Source organism: Cyphomyrmex costatus, unplaced genomic scaffold (genome assembly GCF_001594065.2).
Source record: "Cyphomyrmex costatus isolate MS0001 unplaced genomic scaffold, Ccosl1.0 scaffold302, whole genome shotgun sequence".
Classification (NCBI taxonomy): domain Eukaryota; kingdom Metazoa; phylum Arthropoda; class Insecta; order Hymenoptera; family Formicidae; genus Cyphomyrmex; species Cyphomyrmex costatus.
The window spans coordinates 1,260,408-1,283,747 of record NW_017277148.1 but is presented as its reverse complement, the minus strand read 5'-3'; the positions used below and the strand labels follow the sequence as shown (position 1 = coordinate 1,283,747).

The 23,340-nt window shown below is 27.7% G+C and overlaps 2 protein-coding genes across 2 annotated transcripts; one reads left to right on the top strand and one right to left on the bottom strand.

Annotated features, from left to right (window-relative positions):
* Positions 1–884: 884 nt before the first annotated feature.
* Positions 885–4,209, top strand: Fsn (F-box synaptic protein). The gene is made up of 4 exons (XM_018542082.1): positions 885–1,189; positions 1,565–1,838; positions 3,863–3,953; positions 4,115–4,209. Exons 1-4 carry the CDS (start codon positions 885–887, stop codon positions 4,207–4,209), a joined length of 765 nt encoding a protein of 254 aa, XP_018397584.1.
* An 8,570-nt stretch (positions 4,210–12,779) lies between these two features.
* Positions 12,780–15,239, bottom strand: LOC108775654 (transmembrane protein 164). Its single transcript, XM_018542083.1, has 7 exons — positions 15,071–15,239; positions 14,011–14,355; positions 13,800–13,916; positions 13,649–13,727; positions 13,447–13,547; positions 13,020–13,366; positions 12,780–12,855 (listed from the first exon to the last, which is right to left on the bottom strand). The coding sequence occupies exons 2-6, from the start codon at positions 14,326–14,328 to the stop codon at positions 13,082–13,084; spliced, it is 900 nt and encodes a 299-aa protein (XP_018397585.1). The 5' UTR covers positions 14,329–14,355; positions 15,071–15,239; the 3' UTR covers positions 12,780–12,855; positions 13,020–13,081.
* Positions 15,240–23,340: the final 8,101 nt, after the last annotated feature.

Below are 23,340 nucleotides of genomic sequence, written 5' to 3'. Positions count from 1 at the left end.
TATAATATTATAGTTTTATTAAATACTTTTATATAATTTTTAGCCAGAAATTGAAATTTCTCTCTTTCTCTCTCTCTCTCTCTCTCTCTCTATGCTAAAAATAAACTTTTCAATAATTAATAATCAAATGAGTGTATAATGCTTATTATATCATGATGCATTTATTTATAATAAATAGGACGTTCTATTTATTAAATTTTTAGTCGATTAATTGTAAGTGAAGTCATTTCATCTTGATTTGAAGAAAATGTACATAAAATTTTATAAATATGTATATTTTTTTTTATATTTACAAAATATATAAATGATTCACAAATCATAATTTATATTATATTTTTTAAAGCAGAGAGAAAGAAGTCTTTTTTTCTCACCGTCGAAATCGCGCTTATGGTAATCGCCCGTAATTCTCTGTGATTTTATCGACAGGAAATTGATGTGTACGTAGTTCTCAAACCGAAAATGGATGTATTGGCGATAGTGTGACAGGAAAAAATATCGGCATAGCCTTTCGGGTTTCTCCCTGATGTAGTCCATTGTGAAAGGTTAATTATATTTAATATTAATTGTACTAATTATATCTTGTGTACGATAATGTAAAGACATTATATCTAATAAGTAAATTCAGTGTCATTCTTTTAATTGTTGACTTTTAATTAAATGGAGCTCCGTCAAAAATTGTCCGAAGTCGTTCTGAAATGCATGAACGTGTAAAACTTGAGAATGTGGGATACTCGATAACTCGGATACATTCCCTAGAATCGGGCTGCGCGCCGATGAACGTCAATGCCCGTACCCGTCTAACATGCGCGTAGTTTGTGACGTACGAACGGTGTTTCTGTGCCGCATATGTTTACGCTCGTTCCTCCGAAGACAGACCCGGCAAAATGGACGATATAGCATTGCGGGCGTCTGATCATGTTTTAGAGGTGATATTTTCGTATCTGGACCTGCACACGCTGAGAAACTGCTCACTGGTGTGCAAACGGTGGTACCGGTTTCTCAACGACGAGAACAATGACGTGTGGCGGATGCACTGCATAAGAAAGCTTGCCCAGGAAGCCCTCAGCTCCGACTTGTTGTCATCTGTGCCCACGTACAAATCGAAACTGCGTGCGTTCTATCATGCGTGGAATCCGAACGATTGTTCGCGGAACATTTACATAAAACCCAACGGATTCACTCTGCACAGGTTGGTGTGCGGCGACGTTGTTCCTCCCACGCTCGTCGGAAACGAAGACTCCGTTTTAGCACGGATATATTTCGAGAGCAATCTGGTTATAATATTGCTTTCTGCTATAAAACCATTTGTCAATTGATGTAGTGGACAAGGCTATAGAGAGAGATTTTAAGACTTTTTCTGTAGGACGAGTAGTTGAAGAATTTTTTTTTTTTAGATACTTGAAGGGGAGTTGAACTTACTTGTAATTGATCTCTGGAAGAATATATATAAACAATGGAATTTTTTAAGCGATTAGTGAAAATTATAATAATATAGTAGAAGCATGAAGTAATGTGACAAGTGCAATATCCAAAATGTCTCGCATCAGTTACCGTATCATTCCAGAAATCCGGTAGCCCAAAGTACAGATGCGTGTAGAGGCAAAATAGGCTTTCGACATGGGCGTCATGCCTGGGAAGTAATCTGGGAAGGACCATTAGGAACAGTAGCAGTAATAGGAATAGCCACTAAAGAAGCACCCCTGTTGTGTCACGGATACGTAGCATTGCTTGGCTCTGATGAACATTCCTGGGGTTGGAACCTTGTCGATAATCATTTACTACATAATGGAGATCCACAGGGAAATTATCCTTTACTCAACAATGCCCCAAAATATCAGGTATTAAATTTGTCATGAATTGTATTTGTAATAATAACCAAATCATTTGTATATATATTTTTTATTTTAAATATAAGTAACAAGGCTTAATAAAAATAAATGATACAGAAGAAGGGCTGCAAGCCTAATAATTTTGATTAAAACAGTATAAATATAAAGAGGGCAACGAGCCAAGTAAATTAACGAACAATTTAATTTAAACAATCATATAAAAATATATCTAAAACAAACGTTTCGACTCTGATCGGATCATTTTCAATGTTACATAAAATATATGAAGTATTATAAATTAAATTATATTGTATACATTCTTGATTAAATTAAACAGTATTCGCAATTCTATGCAAGTTTTCTGTCAATGTTGGTGTTGTGAGCTATTTTGTTTAATTTAACGACAATGAATATTCATATTCAATGAATATTATTTAACAAAATAGTTAAACAAACATTTTGACTCCAATTGGGTCATTTTCAATATTTAAATTACAACGGTCTTAAGATACATATTAGTGTGTTCGATTCTCTATGTTTTTGTATTCTTAACTGACTATTTATAACATAGATTTCTTTTTCTTGATGATGAATGTAAAATTCTTATTTAGAAATTATAATTTAATATAATATTATATTAAATTATGATTTTCCAAATAAAAATCGGAGTCGAAACGTTTGTTTAATTATTTTATGTTTTGTTAAATAATATATATTAGGTGTTAAACTTAACAAGTTTCCGTGGTTCACATTTAGATAACACATTTAGATAACGCTAGTTGTAGGTGTAATTTACTTTGACATCTGAAACTGGCTGTTTCAGATTTTAAAGGTTAGACATTTGTCATCAAAATTTAGTGCGAAAAGATTCATTTAAGTGAACAATGTTATTTTTTTTTTTTTAATTAAACATGCAACATAATAAGTTGTTTTTTCGACATGTGTTGCGTCATTACTTTAATTTGAAAAAAACTGCAATTGCAGCTCATAAATTGCTTGTTGAAGCTTATGGCAATTATGCTCCATCGGAAAAAACATGCCAAGAAAGGTTTCAGCGATTTAAAAGTGGTGATTATGATGTGAATGATAAACAACGCTCAAGTTAATCAAAAAAGTTTGAAGACGCCAAATTGCAAACATTGGACGAAAACTCAGCTCAAACGCTTCAACAATTGTCTGCAGCATTAAACGTTACTTCGATGGCTGTTTCCAAACATCTACATGCAATAGGAAAGATTCAAAAGAAAGGAGAATGGATATCACACGACTTAATCAAAAATTGCGAATCGCTTAAACGTCTCTGTTTCTCTGCTCGCCAGACAGAAAAAAGTGTTTTTTGTGGCGCATTGGGACTGGCGATGAAAAGTAACGATATATTTTGACAATCCAAACGCAAAAGGTCATGGGTAAGCTCCGGCCAACCATCAACATCTACACTAAAGCAAAATATCTGTGACCACAAAGCAATACTTTGCATTTGGTGGGATATGCAAGGCGTCGTTTACTACGAGCTACTCAAACCGAACGAAAATATCACGGAGGTTCGATATCAATTACAATTGAACCGTCTGAATAAAGCATTGTTGGAAAAAAGACAGTAGCCAGTAATCGACGCAGGCTATGCTTTTGCATGAAAACACTCGCACACGTTGCAAAAGTCATCAAAGAAACACTGATACAGCTCGAGTGAGAAATTCTCCCGCATCCAGTATATTCACCAGACTTAGCTCCTTTAGACTATTACTTGTTCCAATTGATGTAGCACGGCTTGGTGGATAGCGAGGGCAAATACTTTGACGTATTTTTGTTTTTGATATCGAGATAAACTAGTTTTTTAAGCAAAAAACTGTGGAAACTGAGTTTACTACCTAATATATTCATCGTTGTTAAATTAAATGAAATTATTAGGCTCGTAGCCCTTTCTCTGTATCACTATTTATTTTTTATTTTATTATGTATTTTTTATATTTATTCTTTGATATATTACGACTCGTTTAAAATTATTTCTAACATTTGATCATTTTCATTTGCAGGTTGGAGAAAGGATTAGAGTAATTTTGGATTGTGATGATAATACCTTATCTTTTGAGAAGAATTATGAATTTTTGGGTGTAGCTTTTAGAGGTATGACATATTTCTTTACATTTTTATATTATTACTATCTATTATCATTATTAGTAAAACTTGAGATTTTAATTATGTATCATTTTTTTCTATTTTTAAAATTATTTCTTGAAATATTAAAATAAGAACGTCAAGTTTTTACGAGTCACTTTGATAAACAGGGTTACCAGATAAAAGATTATATCCATCTGTATCTGCGGTTTATGGAAATACAGAAGTATCCATGGTATACTTAGGACCACCATTGGATGGCTAACACATTACACAAAAAACATATCCTCAAAAGGCTCATTTGAGGCTGTACAATGCATTCTTAATGCCAAGTTCTCTGCAGTATATTAACATTGTCTACGTTTAAGTAGAGAAAGCACACGATAAAACAAACTGTACAATATTTACAGCGAATGTGTGCCTGTAGATTACTTGGGCAATATTGTAAATAATAGACATTTTATTTTATTTAAACGGCGAAATTTACAATGCATTTAGTTTGAACAATTAAATCAGTCATCTGATTGATACAATTGCACGTGTTATACATGGAAGTTTTAAGTAATACTAATTCTCAAATAATTATGTATATATATAATAATATAAATTCGAAAACAAATTGGAGAGAATAAAAGACAATAGGAGTCAGGCGCAAAAGATGTCGCGCAATTAAAAACATCAGACAAAAACCATTTATTCGAAAAACTTTTATTATGATAGTTTTTCGAATAAATGGTTTTTGTCACTTAATAGTGTTTTTAATTGCGCGACACCTTTGCGCCCGACTCCTATTGTCCTTTATTCTCTCCAATTTGTTTTTGAATTATAAGGAGTCTTAATTGATTTTATTATTATAATATAAAATATAAATTCGTTTTAATGATTTTTACTGACATCTTTGTTGGATGATATTATATAAAATTATGAAAATATACAACATATATGGAGCATTCCATCCGTGCCAAGTGTGCCATCCATAAGCTTTGGATTTTAATTTGGCTGAAATTTTGATATATATTATCCATCAGAAGAAGCTACCATGATTTTTTACAAATTTTTTTATCAACATAGCCATGAGGTATGAATTTTTTTCAAAATTCGCAGTTTCTATTTTTTTATGCTTATAACTTTGCGAAAAATAATTCAAACGTTTTTTTTTATTATTTGTTTTTTCTCTACTTAAAAAAAAAAACAAAGTTTCAAAAATTTTTTAACTTTTTTTTTAGTTCGAAGTAATAAATTATCAATTTTTGAAATGATGATTTATTTCAAATAACATTTAATTTTTTCAAAAAATTGTCATAAAAGCTACAGAGGTGTGGCCGTACCCTTACAAAAAAGATTAAATAATTATGATTTATAAAAATGAAAATTATATTGTAAAAAAATTCATAATAAGAACACGATAATTTTAGAATAAAAGTAACATTTATTACGGGAACATTTTTTTTCCAAAAAATCGGTAAATATAAAAAAATCAGTTATTTATTACATTGAGAATAAACTAAAAATTGTAGGTCATGACAAAATCATGATTTCACATTATTTTATTACGTAAAAAATGCAAAATTGAAAAATTTTTTTTTAATTAAAAAAAATAGAAGGAAAAACTTCTTCACGATCAAACCAATCTTAAAAATAATCAAATTAATCAAATTTTTTGAAAAAAATTAAAAAAAATTTTTTAACATTTTTGATATTTTTTTTAGAGAAAAAAACCGTTTCATTTGAATTATTTTTGCAAAGTTATAGGCATTTGAAAATTGAAATTGCGTATTTCGAAAAAATTCATATCTCATGATTATATTGATAAAAAAAATTTGAAAAAATCATGGTAGCTTCTTCCGATGGGTACTACATAAAAATTTCAGTCAAATAAAAAATCTAAAAGTTCACGGGATACTCCATATATGTACATTGTGTTACAGATTATAAATTTGTCACATATTTAATGCTTCCATGTAATACTATTTTTATTTCCATTTAATTACACGTAAAGATAAAATGTGCGTAATATTTTATATATATTAATTTATATTATTTTTTAATTTATATTATTTATAATAATCTTATTTTCAAAAAGGGTTTCTTTCAAAAAGAATTCCGTTTTAATATCTTTAAATAATTGTTATAAATAATATTTAAATACTTTTTTATTTGTTTGCGTTCGTTTATATTGTATACAGTAATCTCAGGACACTCGTTACAATATTATTTTTTATTACTAGAATTAATGAACTCGTTATATTCTTCCTGAGGTATGTTCAAATTCCCACCCGAGTGCTTTCTAGGTATCATGTTATTCTTGTTTAACATTCGGTGAGCATAAGGATGAAATGACTCGGATGAAAATCTAAATACAGCCCTGAATGCTCATATTTTTAATATATTATACATAATTTATTAACTTATGTCGTAATCAGGGGCGCCAACTTGCCGATTAATTATATATATATACATATATATGTATATTAATATATTATTCTTAGAAATATATTTAACTTCTTGAACTATTTAGATTTAGAGCATATAATTAATATATTAATAGAGTATATATTTATATATCAATATATTATTAGAAATATATTTAAGTTCGTGAATCATTTAGAGTAAACGTTGAGCTTCGATTCTTATTTCCTACAATGAATTCATCCATAAGTGCATCAATATCAAAGGAAAGGAAAATTGCGTGACCATTTTATCGGCCGCGCTCGGTTCGGTCAGTAATTAAAATTTTTAAATAAAAGTTCCAAAAAAATTTTTCTATTTTTACTCAACACTAGTTATTTTCAAAAAATAGTTCATATGTGGAATTCCACACATGAAAAATTCTGGCGTGTGGAGTACTCCACAGACTCGCCGCAAAAGTTGGCGCCCCTGGTCGTAATAATACAGCCAAAGAAAAAATAAGCAAATCTTGTTTTTAAATCATAATTTACGATTTGTTTCTTGTGATTTAGTGTAATTATATGTAGAGATAATTTTGCGATAAATTATATTTTATTTATATTATAATCAAACAAAAAATAATTTTCAAAAACGATTCTTGACATAATAGCATACAGGGTGTCCCACTTCAAGTGTTCATTGAGTATAGCTACATTATTTTTTGTACAAGATTAAATCACGAAAATGATTATTTAGTATAATGAAATCAAATAGTCAATGTCTTTTGCGAGGCCTCATTCAATAGGCATGAAAATCATTCGTCCTAAATACATAACTAAATTATATATTTTTGTTTCTAAAATACAATAATAGATAAGGATCCACACATATTCAACACATAATTTCTTTGGAAAAGAAATGCGAAAAAGAAAAGAGCAAATATTCAATAAAGCATTGCCTAATGCAATGTATTTTCCCTCATATTTTTAAACATTTAACGTTTTATGTCAAAATGATTTAGATTTTAAGTCGTCATAGATAGATTCTACGTTGCTATATACTGAAAACTAATATCGTTTTAATATCTTGTGTATATGTTGCATAAATTTTTATGCCACTATTGTGGATGAATGAATAGCACAAAAGAGACATTTACTGCATCAAATTTTAAAAGCTATCCTTTTCATTTATCGTCTAGTGAATTTTTATGTTGACATATACATGTATTTATATATATATAAATATGAAAGATTGTATATTACAATCTATATTTATAAATAATGCTGTTTTTAATATAAAATTGAATACTGATGATTAGAGTGAACTAGGTGTGATCACTAAGACGATTATTTATAATGTACATATTTATTATAATATATATTTGCGTTTGCTGTACGTAGTGTTCGTGAATTAGTTTTTCTAAACTTTTGTACAGAATCGTGTACATAGTGATTATAAATATTTCGGAAATAAACTTTATTTCGTATGTACCTATTGGTTCTGTTCATCAAGTTTATCAGCCTTTACTTATACTTTCGTAAGCATTTTATTGCATTTTAATACCGATTTAATCTACTGTTATGAATTACATAAATCTTGTTACATATAAATAAAAAATACAGCTAAACTTAGAATTCTTTATTCACTTTACCCAAAACCTTACAATATTTTCATAACTAGATTGCTAGTGACAGTGTAACAATATTACACGTATGTATCTCTATCTCAGGTAGCTTAGTACCTGAATATTAACTCGTAGACTTGAGAGATTATCATGTGATACATTAAATGAAAGGCCTTTTTTATACGTAATGATATTAAATGTTGAAAAATTTTCCTCTTTTTTTTTTTATCAATTCTTTTTAAATGGAGAGAAAGACTTTTGAATACAGAGTTTACAAATTTCCAAAGTGTGAATGTGTTGTTTAATCTTATCTCATTAAATAGACGCAGTTGTGTTTTCAGTGAAAGTAATGTACAGTACAAAGAAACGTAATTACAAAAATACTAATATTCTTATTGTGCAAATTTGTATACAGTCAGTTAGAACCAATGTTGGATATTTACATATGTAATATGATTGTTAATGTGTAATCTAAATTAACGAATGATAAAAAGCAGTGGTTTCACATTATTCATCTATCTAGTTTATACATATATTGTCCCATTAGTATCCTTTTATTTGTTATAAAATTACTTACTTTTATTCTTTAATATAATTATATAAATTTAAGGTCATATTAAGGTTGTATAAGTCCGGTGCTATTTAAATGCTTATCAAGCGCACAATACTAAAAATAAAATCATTTTAATCTAATTTAAAAAATCAGATTTTAACTGAAAAAATTTTTATTTTCTCTTCTATTATATTTCTAAAAATTAATTAATTTTTAGTTATTTATAACTAAAAAGTATAAATATCGATTTAAAACAATCATTCAAAGTACAATGGTGAGATACTATGATAATAATTATTTTGTATATTTAGTTATAAATTTTATATATATATATATGTATAAATGGTGTGTAAATAGCCAACATTGATGTAATGAAAAGATATACTATTTCTTTTTTCAATAATTCCCTAAATAAATCTGATGAATAAGTTGTTAGTGAATAATTTTAACATTGTATTTAGCATCGTATATACTACAGAATGTATTAAATCATATTTTTAAGATGGATATTTAATAAAAAATAATCCACATTAAAATAAAATTTCGCTAATTTTTAGAGTTTTCTGTATATCATGCAGAGATTTTATTTGAATACAATTGATTCGTCATGGAACGCAATGTGAATATGAGTACTCGCCAGAATATAATTCCATACTTAACGTTATCGGTATTATTTACAAGTTCTACGTTGAAAATAAGAAGTAATCTTATTGTACAGAATATGTATAAAGGCAACGCGAAGTATATCATGTACAAAATTGTGAACAATTTACTGGCAACGCATTTTGCATAAGCCAAATATTTATAAATACTTACATAAATGAGGCTGAAACTGACGAGAAATTCATACACAATTAATTATAAGAAAACAATCTAAATAATAATTTTAACAATAACAAATGAATTCAGTATTTTTAATTTAAAAATAAATATAAATGCCACATACATATATGTATATAAGTGGTAAATTATACTTGTATATTACAAATTTTTTATATGCACAGTGTCCCAAAAATTATGAATCAAAAATACATAGCAAGAGTTCACGAAAAAAATAAGTTAAGAGCTTACGATTTGCCATTTCGAGTAGTAATTTTTGAAACATAAATATTAAAAACTGAGTCAATTATATCTTACCGTTAAACAACCATTCAACCTATAATTTAGTCTATATCTATAGTTTAAATATAATTGACTACCTCCTTCCTGTTTTTAACTTTTATGTCTTAACAAGTACCTCCTTGAAATTGTAAATGGCAAAAAATTTATTTTTCGAGAACTTTTTTTAGTGTGGTGTATATATAAAATTATTCTTTACATAATACCAACTATACAAATAACGAAACTGCAAACTTATTTCATCTCTCCCTCTCTCTCTCTCTCTTTCTCTCTTATCTTTCTCGCATGTTAGGAAAATATAAATTGACTCTTAAAATAATATTGCAACTGCTATATGAAATTTATTAGAAACTTACTTAAGTAAAAGTTACATAATCACATTTTTTACTACTAAATGATATTAATAACTTACTAATAATATCAACACAATTATCATTAGCGACACTATGAAAATACCTCATCTAACAAAGCCAATTAAGAGCTTTAGTATAGAATACTCAGACATATCACTATTTTGCAAGTTTTCTTATTTTAATTGTTGTTACATTGCCTTTTTTGACATCATTGCAATACAAACTATAAATGGAATATATCTCGATAAATCAGGAAAATGTTCTCCGCGTAAATAGTTCATTAATAATCTAGTTAGGCAAATCTTACAGTATCATATATCATGTTAAAAACACATAAACATATTGTATATGTATATATAAATATGTATATATAAATAAAAAGTTAAATTAAAACAAAAATAAATAGATAAATATGAATCATTATTATATAAAACAGCTAAATAAATTCAATTTATCAAAAATAAAATATTAACAAGATGTATCTACATAAATTTGTACATAAATTTTCCTTTTAAAATGTATATAAATTTATTATCAGTTAACATATGTATTATTAATTAATACATCAAAAAATTTCATATTATAATTATTTATATAACAATAAAAATCGTGTTAAATAAAATTCTAGTTTATGACTAACTGATGAAAAATATCGATTAAATAATAGTAAGTTTATATTATTTTTTACAAAAACTAAATGCAATTTTTATACAAAGATACTTTCATTTTTTATTAAAATATGCAATAACCTAAAATTAATCACATTAATTTAAATACTGATCTTTTCACAGTTTTCATTATCTTTTTAAAAAGACCCTTCATACTATTCCCATTTCAATCAGAAAACATGGTAGTGTCTCGGCGCTGAGACAAACGCAGCGACACTACCGCATTCTTTTATGCGAACTGGCAAGTTGCGGGGGACTCAGTAAAAGACACTATAATAATGTTCTTTTATAGTATTATTTACTACAAATTCAATCTTATTTGTTACTACTTTAACTTTTGAAACATTACTATACATATCTAATGCAAGAATTGGAACATTCTCGTGCAAGAATTATGATCATTCTGTTTTAAAAATTTTTAATTTAATACGAGTATGTTATTTATACGATATATATAATTTAATTGTATTATCTGTCTTTCTACAAAGATATCTACATATTCGAACTCTTATGTTTAATTTTAAATTACAAGCTCACCAAGTTGGATTTTTCTATCGTTATTTTAAATCGATTCTAATATAGTGTCACTAATATTATTATTAGATACTGATAATATGAATATCGTACTATCAAGCTGTTTTCATTAAAAAATAAGTTGCTTTCTTTAATGGCAGCTTACTGAAATTGTTTTGCTTTCGTCTAAATCTGTACAAGTAACAACATGGATCTATTTTAAAGCAACAACGTTTACAGAAACTTATATATACTATTCATAAAAATTTTATATGAAAAAGTTGAAAGGACGTAAAATGGACGTTAGTTTTCATCCATGAGAGCACTATTTTCCATGAGAACACATTTTATGAATGTTAATATCTGTCTGGACGAAAGCATTAATTTATAATCTATGCATGTATCCATTTATCACATAACATGCTATACATATGGCAAAAATCGAATTCTAAATTCTAAAATTTTCTCGCTATATTAATGAGGATATATTTTCGTATGCGAAAATTTGTATAGTATGTGATTAGATAGTATAGGAACTGTCATATAAAAATATTTCCATTTACACGATTTTTGCAAATAGAATCATAGATTTATCAAAACAAGAACATCATATATGTATGTCACAAAATGCTTTGTTAGCTCGTTATGGTCTCCAGATTATGTTTAAACCTAAGAGATGATACCTGAGGCCAAAATACTTATATTACTTTATATGCATTGCGAAAATTTGCGAAAATTTGCGAAATTTCACAATTTGCCTTCCAAAATGGGCAGTATTAATCATGCATTTTTTTATCAATAACAATTTCTTTCAATCCTGACAATACGATATGATATAAAATATCAATTATGATTTATTAAAATTTTTGTAGGTATTGAAGAGAGATTAAAATAAAGTTAAAAATATCTTATGATTTCCTTGAAATAATTAATAACTAAATTCTTAAACATTACTAGGAAACCACTATATATAAATATAACTTTCTTATTAAAATCAGTTCCCAAAGAAATTTTTATTTCAATGTTTATGTCATTAAGACATTTGGTCTGTTTTAATGCATCTCGGATCATGCTATTAAGATTTACCATGAAACCTCGTAAATTTTCGCTGCCTATATCTATTATGTATAATACATAGATAAAATATTGCAGTTTCGTTATCTAAATACCTTCATTTCCAATGCAAAAATAAAAATACTAAAAATAAATATAAAAATGCATGAAATGATCTGTTTACAATATGTTTTTATCTAACAAAAAATGTAATAATATTTTTAACGAGCTATTGTTGTTACTGAACGTCAGTTTAAGCCTCTTTGAGATTCTATGCACAAGACTAGGCATGATAAGCATTTGGACAGAAATTCGTATTTCAAATTGATTACTCTTATTCATTTGGTATTATGTACTAATGAATTGAAACTAATATAATATGATCACAATGATTGTATCAAGATTACGTTATCTACTTGGTAACTTACGTATGTATCTATGAGAGAGTTTAATCCTCGAAAAAATTCTTTTAATATATTTTAAATAAAAGTTTTTACTGAAAATATATATTAATTGTTGTTAGACTATAATACAGTTAAATCTATTAGAAATTCGTTTTTCCTATCTCCCACTGTTAGTTTCCTTGTACACCATATTTAGGAAATGATATAATAAATATAATTATAAATTGTTTTTTAATCTGCAAGGAAGAAAAACCTGATATATGTATTTTATATACCTATGATCTAAGATAGAATTAACATCTGCATGATTACGACGCAAATGCATTTTATGTAAAAATATGTAAAAGTTTGTATCATTCTTATATAATCTTTGATGATGCAATAGTAACTATATACTCACTGAATCAAGATGGGTGTGTTCAGTTCAGAAACACCTCTAACATAACAATTTTCTCTTCCAAATTAATCAAAATGTGTATGGCCATTTCCTGAGGTGTTAGATTTTTCACGTAACTTCTCATTCTGTTCGTATGTATAATTCTTTTTTGAAATAGTGCATTCCAGCGATGGCTTAACTCTAGTCAGTGGAAACTTAGTTAATAAAAAGTTAGATATATAACAAAACAGCTTGCACAAAGTGGGACATAATATTAACTGATGAGTTACGGCCCATAATCGATAATTTTGTCCCTCAAATGGATCCAAGACAGCTGCACATAACATATGACTAAGGTTTACCTGTACAGGCTGCAAAAAACAAATAAAGTAGTAAATAGATAGTTAAAGGATTAAGCCTATAACATGTAGATAATAAGGCATGTACGAACCAAGGCAACACTTTGAACAATCCAAAAGTGATATCCTACATTAAGGCCATAACTGAGGATTGACCAGCTCATATCAGATAAGGGCTCAATATTATATACACCTAATGAATAAAAGAATAGCACAGTATATTATATATAAATATAATGAAAAAATAAAATTATTTATCTACTCTATTATTCTTATTTAAACACAGATGATTACCTCCAATCCTTAATAAATAATATGGTATTATAAGCATCAAACCATGCTGAATATAATACATTGCTTTGTCCGCAAATATCTATAAAAAAATTCTCTCATCATTAAAGATTTCATTTTACATAATATATTTGATTGCATGATTATGACTTACAATGCGAGACTCTGTTTCTGGAAATAGATATGCTAATATCGGTCCATTCAACAGATTCAGATGTATCCTGAAGATAGCAGTGACCCTTGGACTAGGATCCGCAGCCAGCAAATACAACTGTTAACAAAAAATACAGTAAATATAATAAAAGTTTGTTAACTGATTTGCAATAAAATTTAACTATTGTACCAATATAATAATTTAAACTTACCTGTAATGCTGTTGTAATATGACAAGGATTTAATAGATATATAACAGTCCTGCTGGTGAATTTAAAACCAATTTCCATCCCCAGGACTAATGACATCATGATCAACAATACTCGCCTGCCTACACGGTCCTGGCCAACATAGACTAGTTTCTTTGGCAATGTTATTCGTTTGAGACCCCATATAATACAGGATATGATAAATACAGATATAAACAAAGTTTCTATTATCCGTCGCTTTAGTGTTAAATAACTCGCACATTCTGGACCGACATTGCGCGGTATGGAGCCATTTACACCACCATATGCCCACTCAAACATTGCTCTAAATTAACTTCTCCTCCGGAACTGAAACAGAACAGCAATTATTCTTATAATCTACAAGGCTTTTACTGCCAGTCATGATAAGCAAAATAACCAAATGACTTGTGTCGAGTCACTCAGTTATTTTTCTTAACATAGATGAGGAACAGGTCTTTTTAAGTCAAATTTTAATGAAAAATCGTTTTACAATAAAAACAGTTTACAATAAAACATTTATCTAAATCCTGAAAAAAATAAAATGTGTTTTTCTTGATATTAAATGTTATCTTTGATTATCTCATGTTATCTAATGTCTCTTATCATCAATTTTAAACATCAAAAATGTCTTTACATTTATTGTAGTATTTATAATAAATTGATAATAATTTTTCAAAACTAGATCTAATTATAATATTTATATAATTTTTATGTAAGTGTTCTACCACTACTTAATCATTGTACTCACTTTGATTGTTTATAGCTATTTATACAAAAATCTTTTAGATAAATGCAAAAACTAAATTCTACAACAATAATATAGCTTCAAATGTTTATAGAAAATACATATTTGAGCAAAAACTTTCAAGGCTGGAGTAAAATCCTGGTTCTTGTACTCAAGTTTATAATTTTTTTGATAATTTTTATTTCTAAATTTGACACAGTGAAGAAAAAAATATCAAAATGACACACAACTAATGATATAAAAATAATGTTTTGCTTCGTATAAAGCAATAGATAATTATGAAACCGTTTTAATTACGATCAGTACGTTGCGGCAAGTCGAGCAAGGTTAGAGTTAGCAACAGCCAAGGGACGTACGACCCTGTATTGATCTCGACGTCCAGTTGTCAATCATTTGATACACACAATTGCGATACCTTAAAACAAAAGGTGTCTTTCGCCGCAATGGAATCCGTGCTTGAATAACAACAGCTACACCATACACTAAAATGAAAACAATTCAGAACACCGGAATGTCAATAGACTTCAGTCCGCGGGTTCGAAACCCCCCCCTCTCACGAATAGAACATCGATTGGCTGACAGCGAACATACGAGCAATTGAGATATCGTTTCCTGGCTCCTAGATGGCGGCACCTTTATAAAAACTGTAGCGTTTCATTACATCCTTCCATACTTTTGATTTATCGATTTATTGTTATATTAGGCTCTTGTCGTGTTGTTTAAAATCCTTCAGAAATTTTGAATTTAAAATTAAATAATTAAAATATAAAATATGAAACCAATAATATATGATTATAATAAAATATAACACAATCAAACATCTGTTAATTACGAAGTAAATTAGAAAATATTAAAAAGTCTGTTTTATAAATTAATCTTACAAAGTTACAAATCATTCGAATTTCTAAACCTCTTATGTTAACATCTTAAACTTGGCTCTCATCGTATTGTTCTAACAACGAACAAATTTATAAATCGTACATCTATATATACAATTTTATAAGAAAAACAATTACACGCTTTCACAAAAACTACATGTATAACTAGACGAATTACATTGTTCTTGCTGATGTGCCGAAATAAATACAACTTCAACTATGCGAGTGAGAATGCACGCCCACTTATATATATATATTTTTTATATTTTTTTATATCCTTTATATATTTTAATTTTATAATCTCGAACAGTTGTTATAACAACTTGCGATCTTTGTAACATTGATAATAACTTAAAATAGAGGTCGAAATGTTTGTTAATTATTCTATTTTAATTAAACTATGTAATTTTAACCAAACGACAATTTTTATTTACAAACAATTAAATATATTTTGACGAATTTTTAGATTTAATACGAATTGATCCATTATACATTATAGAACTATTATCTATATAATAATCCACAATATCTTATAATTAGAAACATTTTTAAGATTAAGACGTACGTCCTCTAAATGTCTTTAAGACGTATCTCTTGGAAAATTATGTTTTATATGAGAAAATATACATATGATACGTTAGTCAAGTATTATTTTTTTATTTTTATCTAGAACAGAATAGTCAAAGCTTAATTTATATGTTAATATAAATACATAAATAAATATAAATAATAATAAAAAAAGAAGAAAAGTAATTGCAATTAAAAATAATTAAAAAATGAAAAAAATGTATAGGACTTTCCACGTCGCAATGGGGGCAAGTGTTTGGGCAAAATTTGTAAAGTCGAAATAAGACGTTCCAGGGCTTAAAATTTTCGTTTTTATATCTAATTTAAAGAAAACGTGACGTTTTCAAAAATTCAAAGCGGCTGCTCCGCAATATGGCGGTTATGAATAAAAAAACTTATAGAAATTATTGAAAACGTTTATTTCATTGATCAGGTAGTTCAAAATTCATTCAATTTCCATGAAAATCGATATTTGATTCACTTATTATGAACAATCCTTTTTAAAAAGTCCAAAATGATAACACTGGATATTTTTAAAACGTTTTTAAAATATTCATGGATCTAATCATGGTAAAACTGAATGTTTTTAATATATCCGAACGTCCAACATATGTTTTAAATACATTTTTTAAACATTACTATGCTGTTTGAGTATTCATAAAAATCTTTACAGAAAACATCCAGGAAAACATTGACAATTATCGTTGCTTTTGCTATAAAATATGTAGCAATTATCTGATTTTTATCATAAATTTAAATTATTTATATGTTAAATTATTGTACGTCAAAAGGGCGGGAACTTTGCGCGCGCGAGTACAGGCGCCATGACAGTTTTAGTGGCGCGAGCCAGAGCAATAGGAATAGAGCATAAGAGGCGCAGCTCTAAGGATACATAGTTGCTTCGTAATTATTAATTAATCGTCGTTCTCATCCATCTAACATCGAGTCTGAATTTTTACTGGAAATATTGACTAAAACGACGAACAATTGTCAAAGAATCGATTGTAGCGGATATTCGCCATATCATATTTCGTCCGTTGGTCATAATTATATAGTCACACTATACCGGTGAATATAAGATCCCGATACTATAGATACGCAAAGTAGTTTGTATGTCTTCTTACGAGAGAATTGAAGGGATAAGCGTACTTTCTTTTTATTAGGTGCTGCATATTTAGATATTTCAATCCTAAAAATATTACGTGTGCCTAATTGCGTTTATTGCAATTCCCATCACTGGATAGTATATGTCAATAAAGTTTTTATTTCATTACATTTGAATTATTGACTTATGATAGAAAAGATGCAATCCAACCAAAATGATTGTATATTTTTCTATCATCGTGCATATCAATGGTTGCATTCAGCAGAAAAGTTTTATAAACTGTTGTAAATTTTTAATATGATTGATCTTGCCCTTAGTTCCTTACTGAATCTAAATGTATAAACCAATTATATTTAAGAATTTTACAACAGTTGCAAAACTGCATTTTCTGCTGAACGCAGTTAGTTAATAATATTTAAATTTCTTTAACTCTTCATGGTCACATCTTAAAAAAGTCATACATACATAATTATTTTCGATTAAAATGACCCCGAATCATTTGTGTTACCAAATCAATAATATATTAATTCCATTGGCTTAAAAAATTATAGTATATAATTCCATCTTTTAAGAAAATGGATCAATAGAATTGTAGTGAAAAATTTAATTTTAATATTAAAAAAAATTACAAACATGCTAACTTTGGAAAATAAATTCTTTTTACTTAAAAAATTATAACTTTTTTAATTTATAATATTTTAACATTTTTTGTTAGCCTAATACTCTTGAAATAATTTAATTATATAATGTTCGGATCATTTTGACCTACAGTGACCATGAAGGATTAATATCAAAATGTCTGAACATTACGCATATTATGACATTTTCGGTGTTATTTTGGAATGCGAATTTACGTTATTTGAGTTATTTCACAAATAATTGCACATTTTTCCCATTAAAAATTTGCTCGATTTTTTTCCTGAAGTGAGTGGAAAAAAGGATAAAGTGATGGATGATAGTATGAACGAATCGATTATCATAGAGATTATTCATTATTTTTGTCACATTAACGTTGTTTCATATTTAATAAAGCATTACGACACTGCAATGCCGCGATGATAAGTCCAACCCATGTAGAAATTTAAGTAGGATTCCGGTCAGTTTTCCCTAATTAACTATTATATTCTGATTAGAAAATCTCGTTAGAATCCGATTGGGAAATGTTCCACTTTTAAATAGGATACCGGTCAGGAAAACTTATAAAAATCCATTTACTAGCCGAACTCCTATATGGAAAGAATAGTTTTATTGAGAGATAATATTCAATACTAAAGACCGTTAAAATGTAAGAAGATAACTAATACAAATACGAAGCCCATAACAGTCTAGTTTTGAATCTTCTAATCGCTCACATATATAAACTACCGCGGTACTATCACGAATTAAATTAAATTAATAATTAATTTATTGAGATATTTAAAAATTAATTAATCTAGTTTTATTGCTAAAGTAATAATAATTAGCATCATATTTTAGAATAAAATTGTGAAAAAAAAAGTTTTCCTCTAAATTTGAGAATTAATTTTATGATGCTTTCAAAGGGTCATCACTCATCCTCAAAATTGTACCACACCTCGCATGTTTAACTTTAGCAATCGTACGGGAACTGCTGTACTTCGATGACCCACGAATTCTGTATGTAACGTATTCATTGTGACATATCTGATCAATAGAAATATTAAAAACAGATAGTTTATGTAAAGTTTAAATATATTTTCTTCATAAACTCTTTAAAAATGAATTAGTGTATTGTTACTGATTTCAAAAGTTATGATTTCTGCAGATTAAATCTGCAAATAATCGTCCACGGTAATTGTTTTACCGCATCAACTCAGTAAAATGCAATGAAATACCCTCGATTCGCGAGGCAGAGAGCGATGCCTCTTCTCATTCAGATTCATTCGTTTTGGGCAAAAGTACTTGGAATGAGCCTATATACATATTTGTACCTAGGATTCATGTGGATATCTCCTGTTTTTTTCCGATTTTCTTAGGAAACTGCAGCGCCAAGCGCGGACCTATAGGAACTCCCTATTGAAATCCGAATATCAGCTCGCGCGCTTTTATTTATACCAAGGATTCTTTTGGGTATCTCCTATTTTTTCCCGATCTTTTTGGACGACTGCAGTGCCAAGCGTGGACCTAGGAATTCCAATTTGGAATTCGAATTGAATAACCAGACATTTACTATTGTGTGTAAATGCTTGGATTTTCTAACGAGAGAAACTATAGTTTTTATATATTTCTCTAATAATTCATCAAAATTAAAGGTTCTATTAGGAAAATAGAATAGAATCCCTTTAGTGTTCCTTTTTTAGAGAAATGTCATGGGAATCTACCAATAAGTAAGGAAAAAGTAGGAAAATTTCCACACGGGAAATTACAATGCCATATAGATACGCAAAAATCGATTCTTAAATTTTCTCGAAAAAATTGAAGCGATTGACATAGATCTGTTCTTTTTCAAAGCGTTCTGAACTAATTATGAACTAGTGCAATAAAATAGGGTGAAACAAACTATATCTGTCTCACTCTAACTTGTCGCACCAGATATTTGAGTGGAAAAAAACATTTTTCATTAAAAAAGCTAAACTTTTTCCTTAAATGTAGTATTAAAAATACCAATCACTATAATGATATTACGCATGTCTTAACATTACATTTAGGCCCAGTTTTACTACTCACGATTATCTCTTAACCGACCGTTCAACTTTATTTCTCATCTTTTTCTAATTCTAGAATTAGAGATAAGGAATAAGTTAAATCTCGGTTAACCGTGAGCTGTAAAACTGAACCTTAATACAAAATCTGTCATTATGAATATGATATTGTCTTGATAGATTGCAAACATTTGTCAGTTCTCTCAAGTGAACTACGTGTGATCGTAGCTGGATATAGCATATGGTAGAAATATAATATGTAACAATTTCATCAAATAAATCTCATGTGACCTTAGCATTACTTGTATAATCAATTTGTGTGTTCACTAGATGAAAATATTTATACATGACTCAATTAAATATAAAATAATTTGCATATGTTTTTAATTAAAATTATTCAAAATTCATAATAATACTGAAAAAAAACCAGATAATCGTCATATTACGCACACAATCCGCAGTAAATTTTAATACCCTTGAGGTTTCTAAACGCATCTTGATTTAAAAGAATAATATTGAAGTTCTATTGCGCATCTAATGGAAAGTGTACCATTGAACATAATAATAATCGACTACAATTATATGCACGAAACGCGTTATGGCATTCTGTTTCATGTACTACGAGAGAATTTATGTTCTTCGGAAATGACGTGCGTGGCAAATATCGAATATCGTTGGAGTGAGTGTAATTAACTGCTCGTTTCCGGTGTTCGTCCATTCCTTGATGAAGTTTATTCCTAAGACGTAATTTGCAACGGATGGAGCAAACTATAATATTCCAGCTGGTAAGCAAAATTAACATTATTTGAATATGTACACAATCGTAATAATACCTACACTTCCTCTAATGCCGATTATTTATTTAAGTATTTATTAAAGAATTTACATATATTATAGAAGAAGAGAATCTTTATTAAATCTTTATTAAAATATTTAATTGCAATAATGAGGCAAAATGATATTTAATTTTAATAATATCAATAATGTTCGTGAATTTGACAATTTGTAAAAGATTTCTTGTTTTTTCCATTCCTGATTTTATTTTTGTTTATTCTGTCTTTGTAGTTCTTATTTAATTATTTATAAGTATTTGCAAAATCGAGAGTTTAAATAAAGGTGAAATTTATGTGCAAATTAGACTTGTAAAAATATTAAAAAGTTTTACATTAAAAAAAAACAAGTTTATAAATAGTTTATTAATTAAGTGTACATATAATAACAATTTCTGATAACAATAGTCAATAAATATGAATATTAAAAATAAAAATAACTGATTATTTAAAACAAGAATCTTATAACTTGGCGCCGATCGACTGTTGATATCAAATCTTTCATACAAATGATAAATGCCATTAGAATTAAGTAAGTAATAAGGATAGTACCTCTTAGGTTTTTAAAGATAGAATTTAACTTGTCGCCGACCATTGATATCAAATCTTGTATACAAATGATACATGTCATTAGATTTAAGTAAATAATAAGGCTAATATTCTACTAAACAACAAATGTGTGATTAGTTCCACAGCCGATTAAATAAATGGGGTTAGTGAAACTGGCCTAAATGGTTTTTTTTACCAGAAACACGCACCATTAGCGCTTTTTTTTTACCTTTTTTTAAAAAGGTAAGTTTATATACGATTGTTGATACAAATGATACGTGTTATTAAGAACAAATTTTCTGCTTCAAAACATAATTCTCTGATTGGAAAATAATTTTTTACAATAAAAACAAAGATTATATAGAAAATAATTTGTGTTTTTATAAAACGTAAAACTTATCTGATATACGATATCGAAGAGATGTTTTAATAATTTCATGGTAATTCCACGAACCAGAAGCGTACTTGATGATTTCAAAATATGTGAATGTTAAAATTATACAAGAAATATGAAACTAATTGTTCTCTTATAGGTACAATAACCACTGGAAGGTACTGTCAACTTGATTGACTTTATTATTTAACAATACCAATTTAGCTGGCAAACACCATCAAAATTTGAACAATTCTTGACGCACGCGCTTTCAAGATAAGTTCTTAGAAATCGCATTATTAAAAAGTCTCACAAATTTAAAGAAATTTAAAAGAAATTTCTATAATATATATAATAATAGCATTGTCACATGCTATTGATGTTAATAAATTATAATAAATTTTGCATAAATATTACGTTTGCTTATTTGAAATGTAAACTGCAGTGAATAATTTATATTGTTGCAGATACTATTAAAATAAATTATTAAATTATTATCATGAATAATATTATTATCATTGATAAATATATTTATATCGCAATATTTTATGTTATGTATAATAATTTCATTATTTCATTAATATTTACATGCAAAATAATGCAGTGTAGCTTTATACGATATCATAAAATACTAGTCGTGAAATTAATTTAAAATGTAGTATGAAAATTGTTTAGTTTAGAGAAGTATTTGAGATTGAAAAATATATAAATTCATGTGCTAATAAAACTTTTTCAATCTTGTCAGCACATGAATATATTTTTAATATTTTTCGTAATTTATGCACTAATTACTTAATTTTATATTTGTAAGTCATTTTTACAATTGTGCGTGATTGAGCATAAATAATATATTTATAAACAACATATTTGTAATGTAATAAGTATAAAATAAAATAATGTATTATGTAAAAGGATCACACACACACACATATATTATAGTAAACTTATATACTTAATATTTTTTAACTAATGTGTATACTTCTTGTAATGGCGGTAAATGCGCTGAGCTTATACTGTGTTATATACGCCATCAATTCTTAGAACTTCATTAGTGTAGGCTTAAAGACTCTTATCTTGCGTAAGAATGTACTTTAATTATTAAAACAATCATGAAGGAAAAACTGCTTGCTCAGAAATAACATACAGATTGGCTTTCAATAGCTTTTGTAACGAAGATCTTTTCAATACGTGCATGTTTTATAAAAAAATTCTCTTTGTTGTAATATTATTAGCAAAGTTATATTAAATTTTCCGTTTTTCTTGTTTAAAATATTTAAGAATATCATTTTATATGTAAAGTTTTCTGGCTATCACATGTCATCTTTAAATATCTTAAATCTTTCTATCAGTTGTTTTACTTATCACACATAGATAAGATTAAAAGATTTTTTCTTAATTAAAAAATTTCATAAAAATATTTTCTAAAATTGTTTTCAATTTTGAAGCTTCAAATAGCGTTCATGCAATACCTACGTATTTTTAATTATTTTTATCTATTTGTTATTTTATCTACATTATTTGTATCTACATTATTCCGTGAATAATATTAAATATAATCGTTTTTCAAAGCTTAAATGTAATATTGTGTAGTTACTGTAATATCGC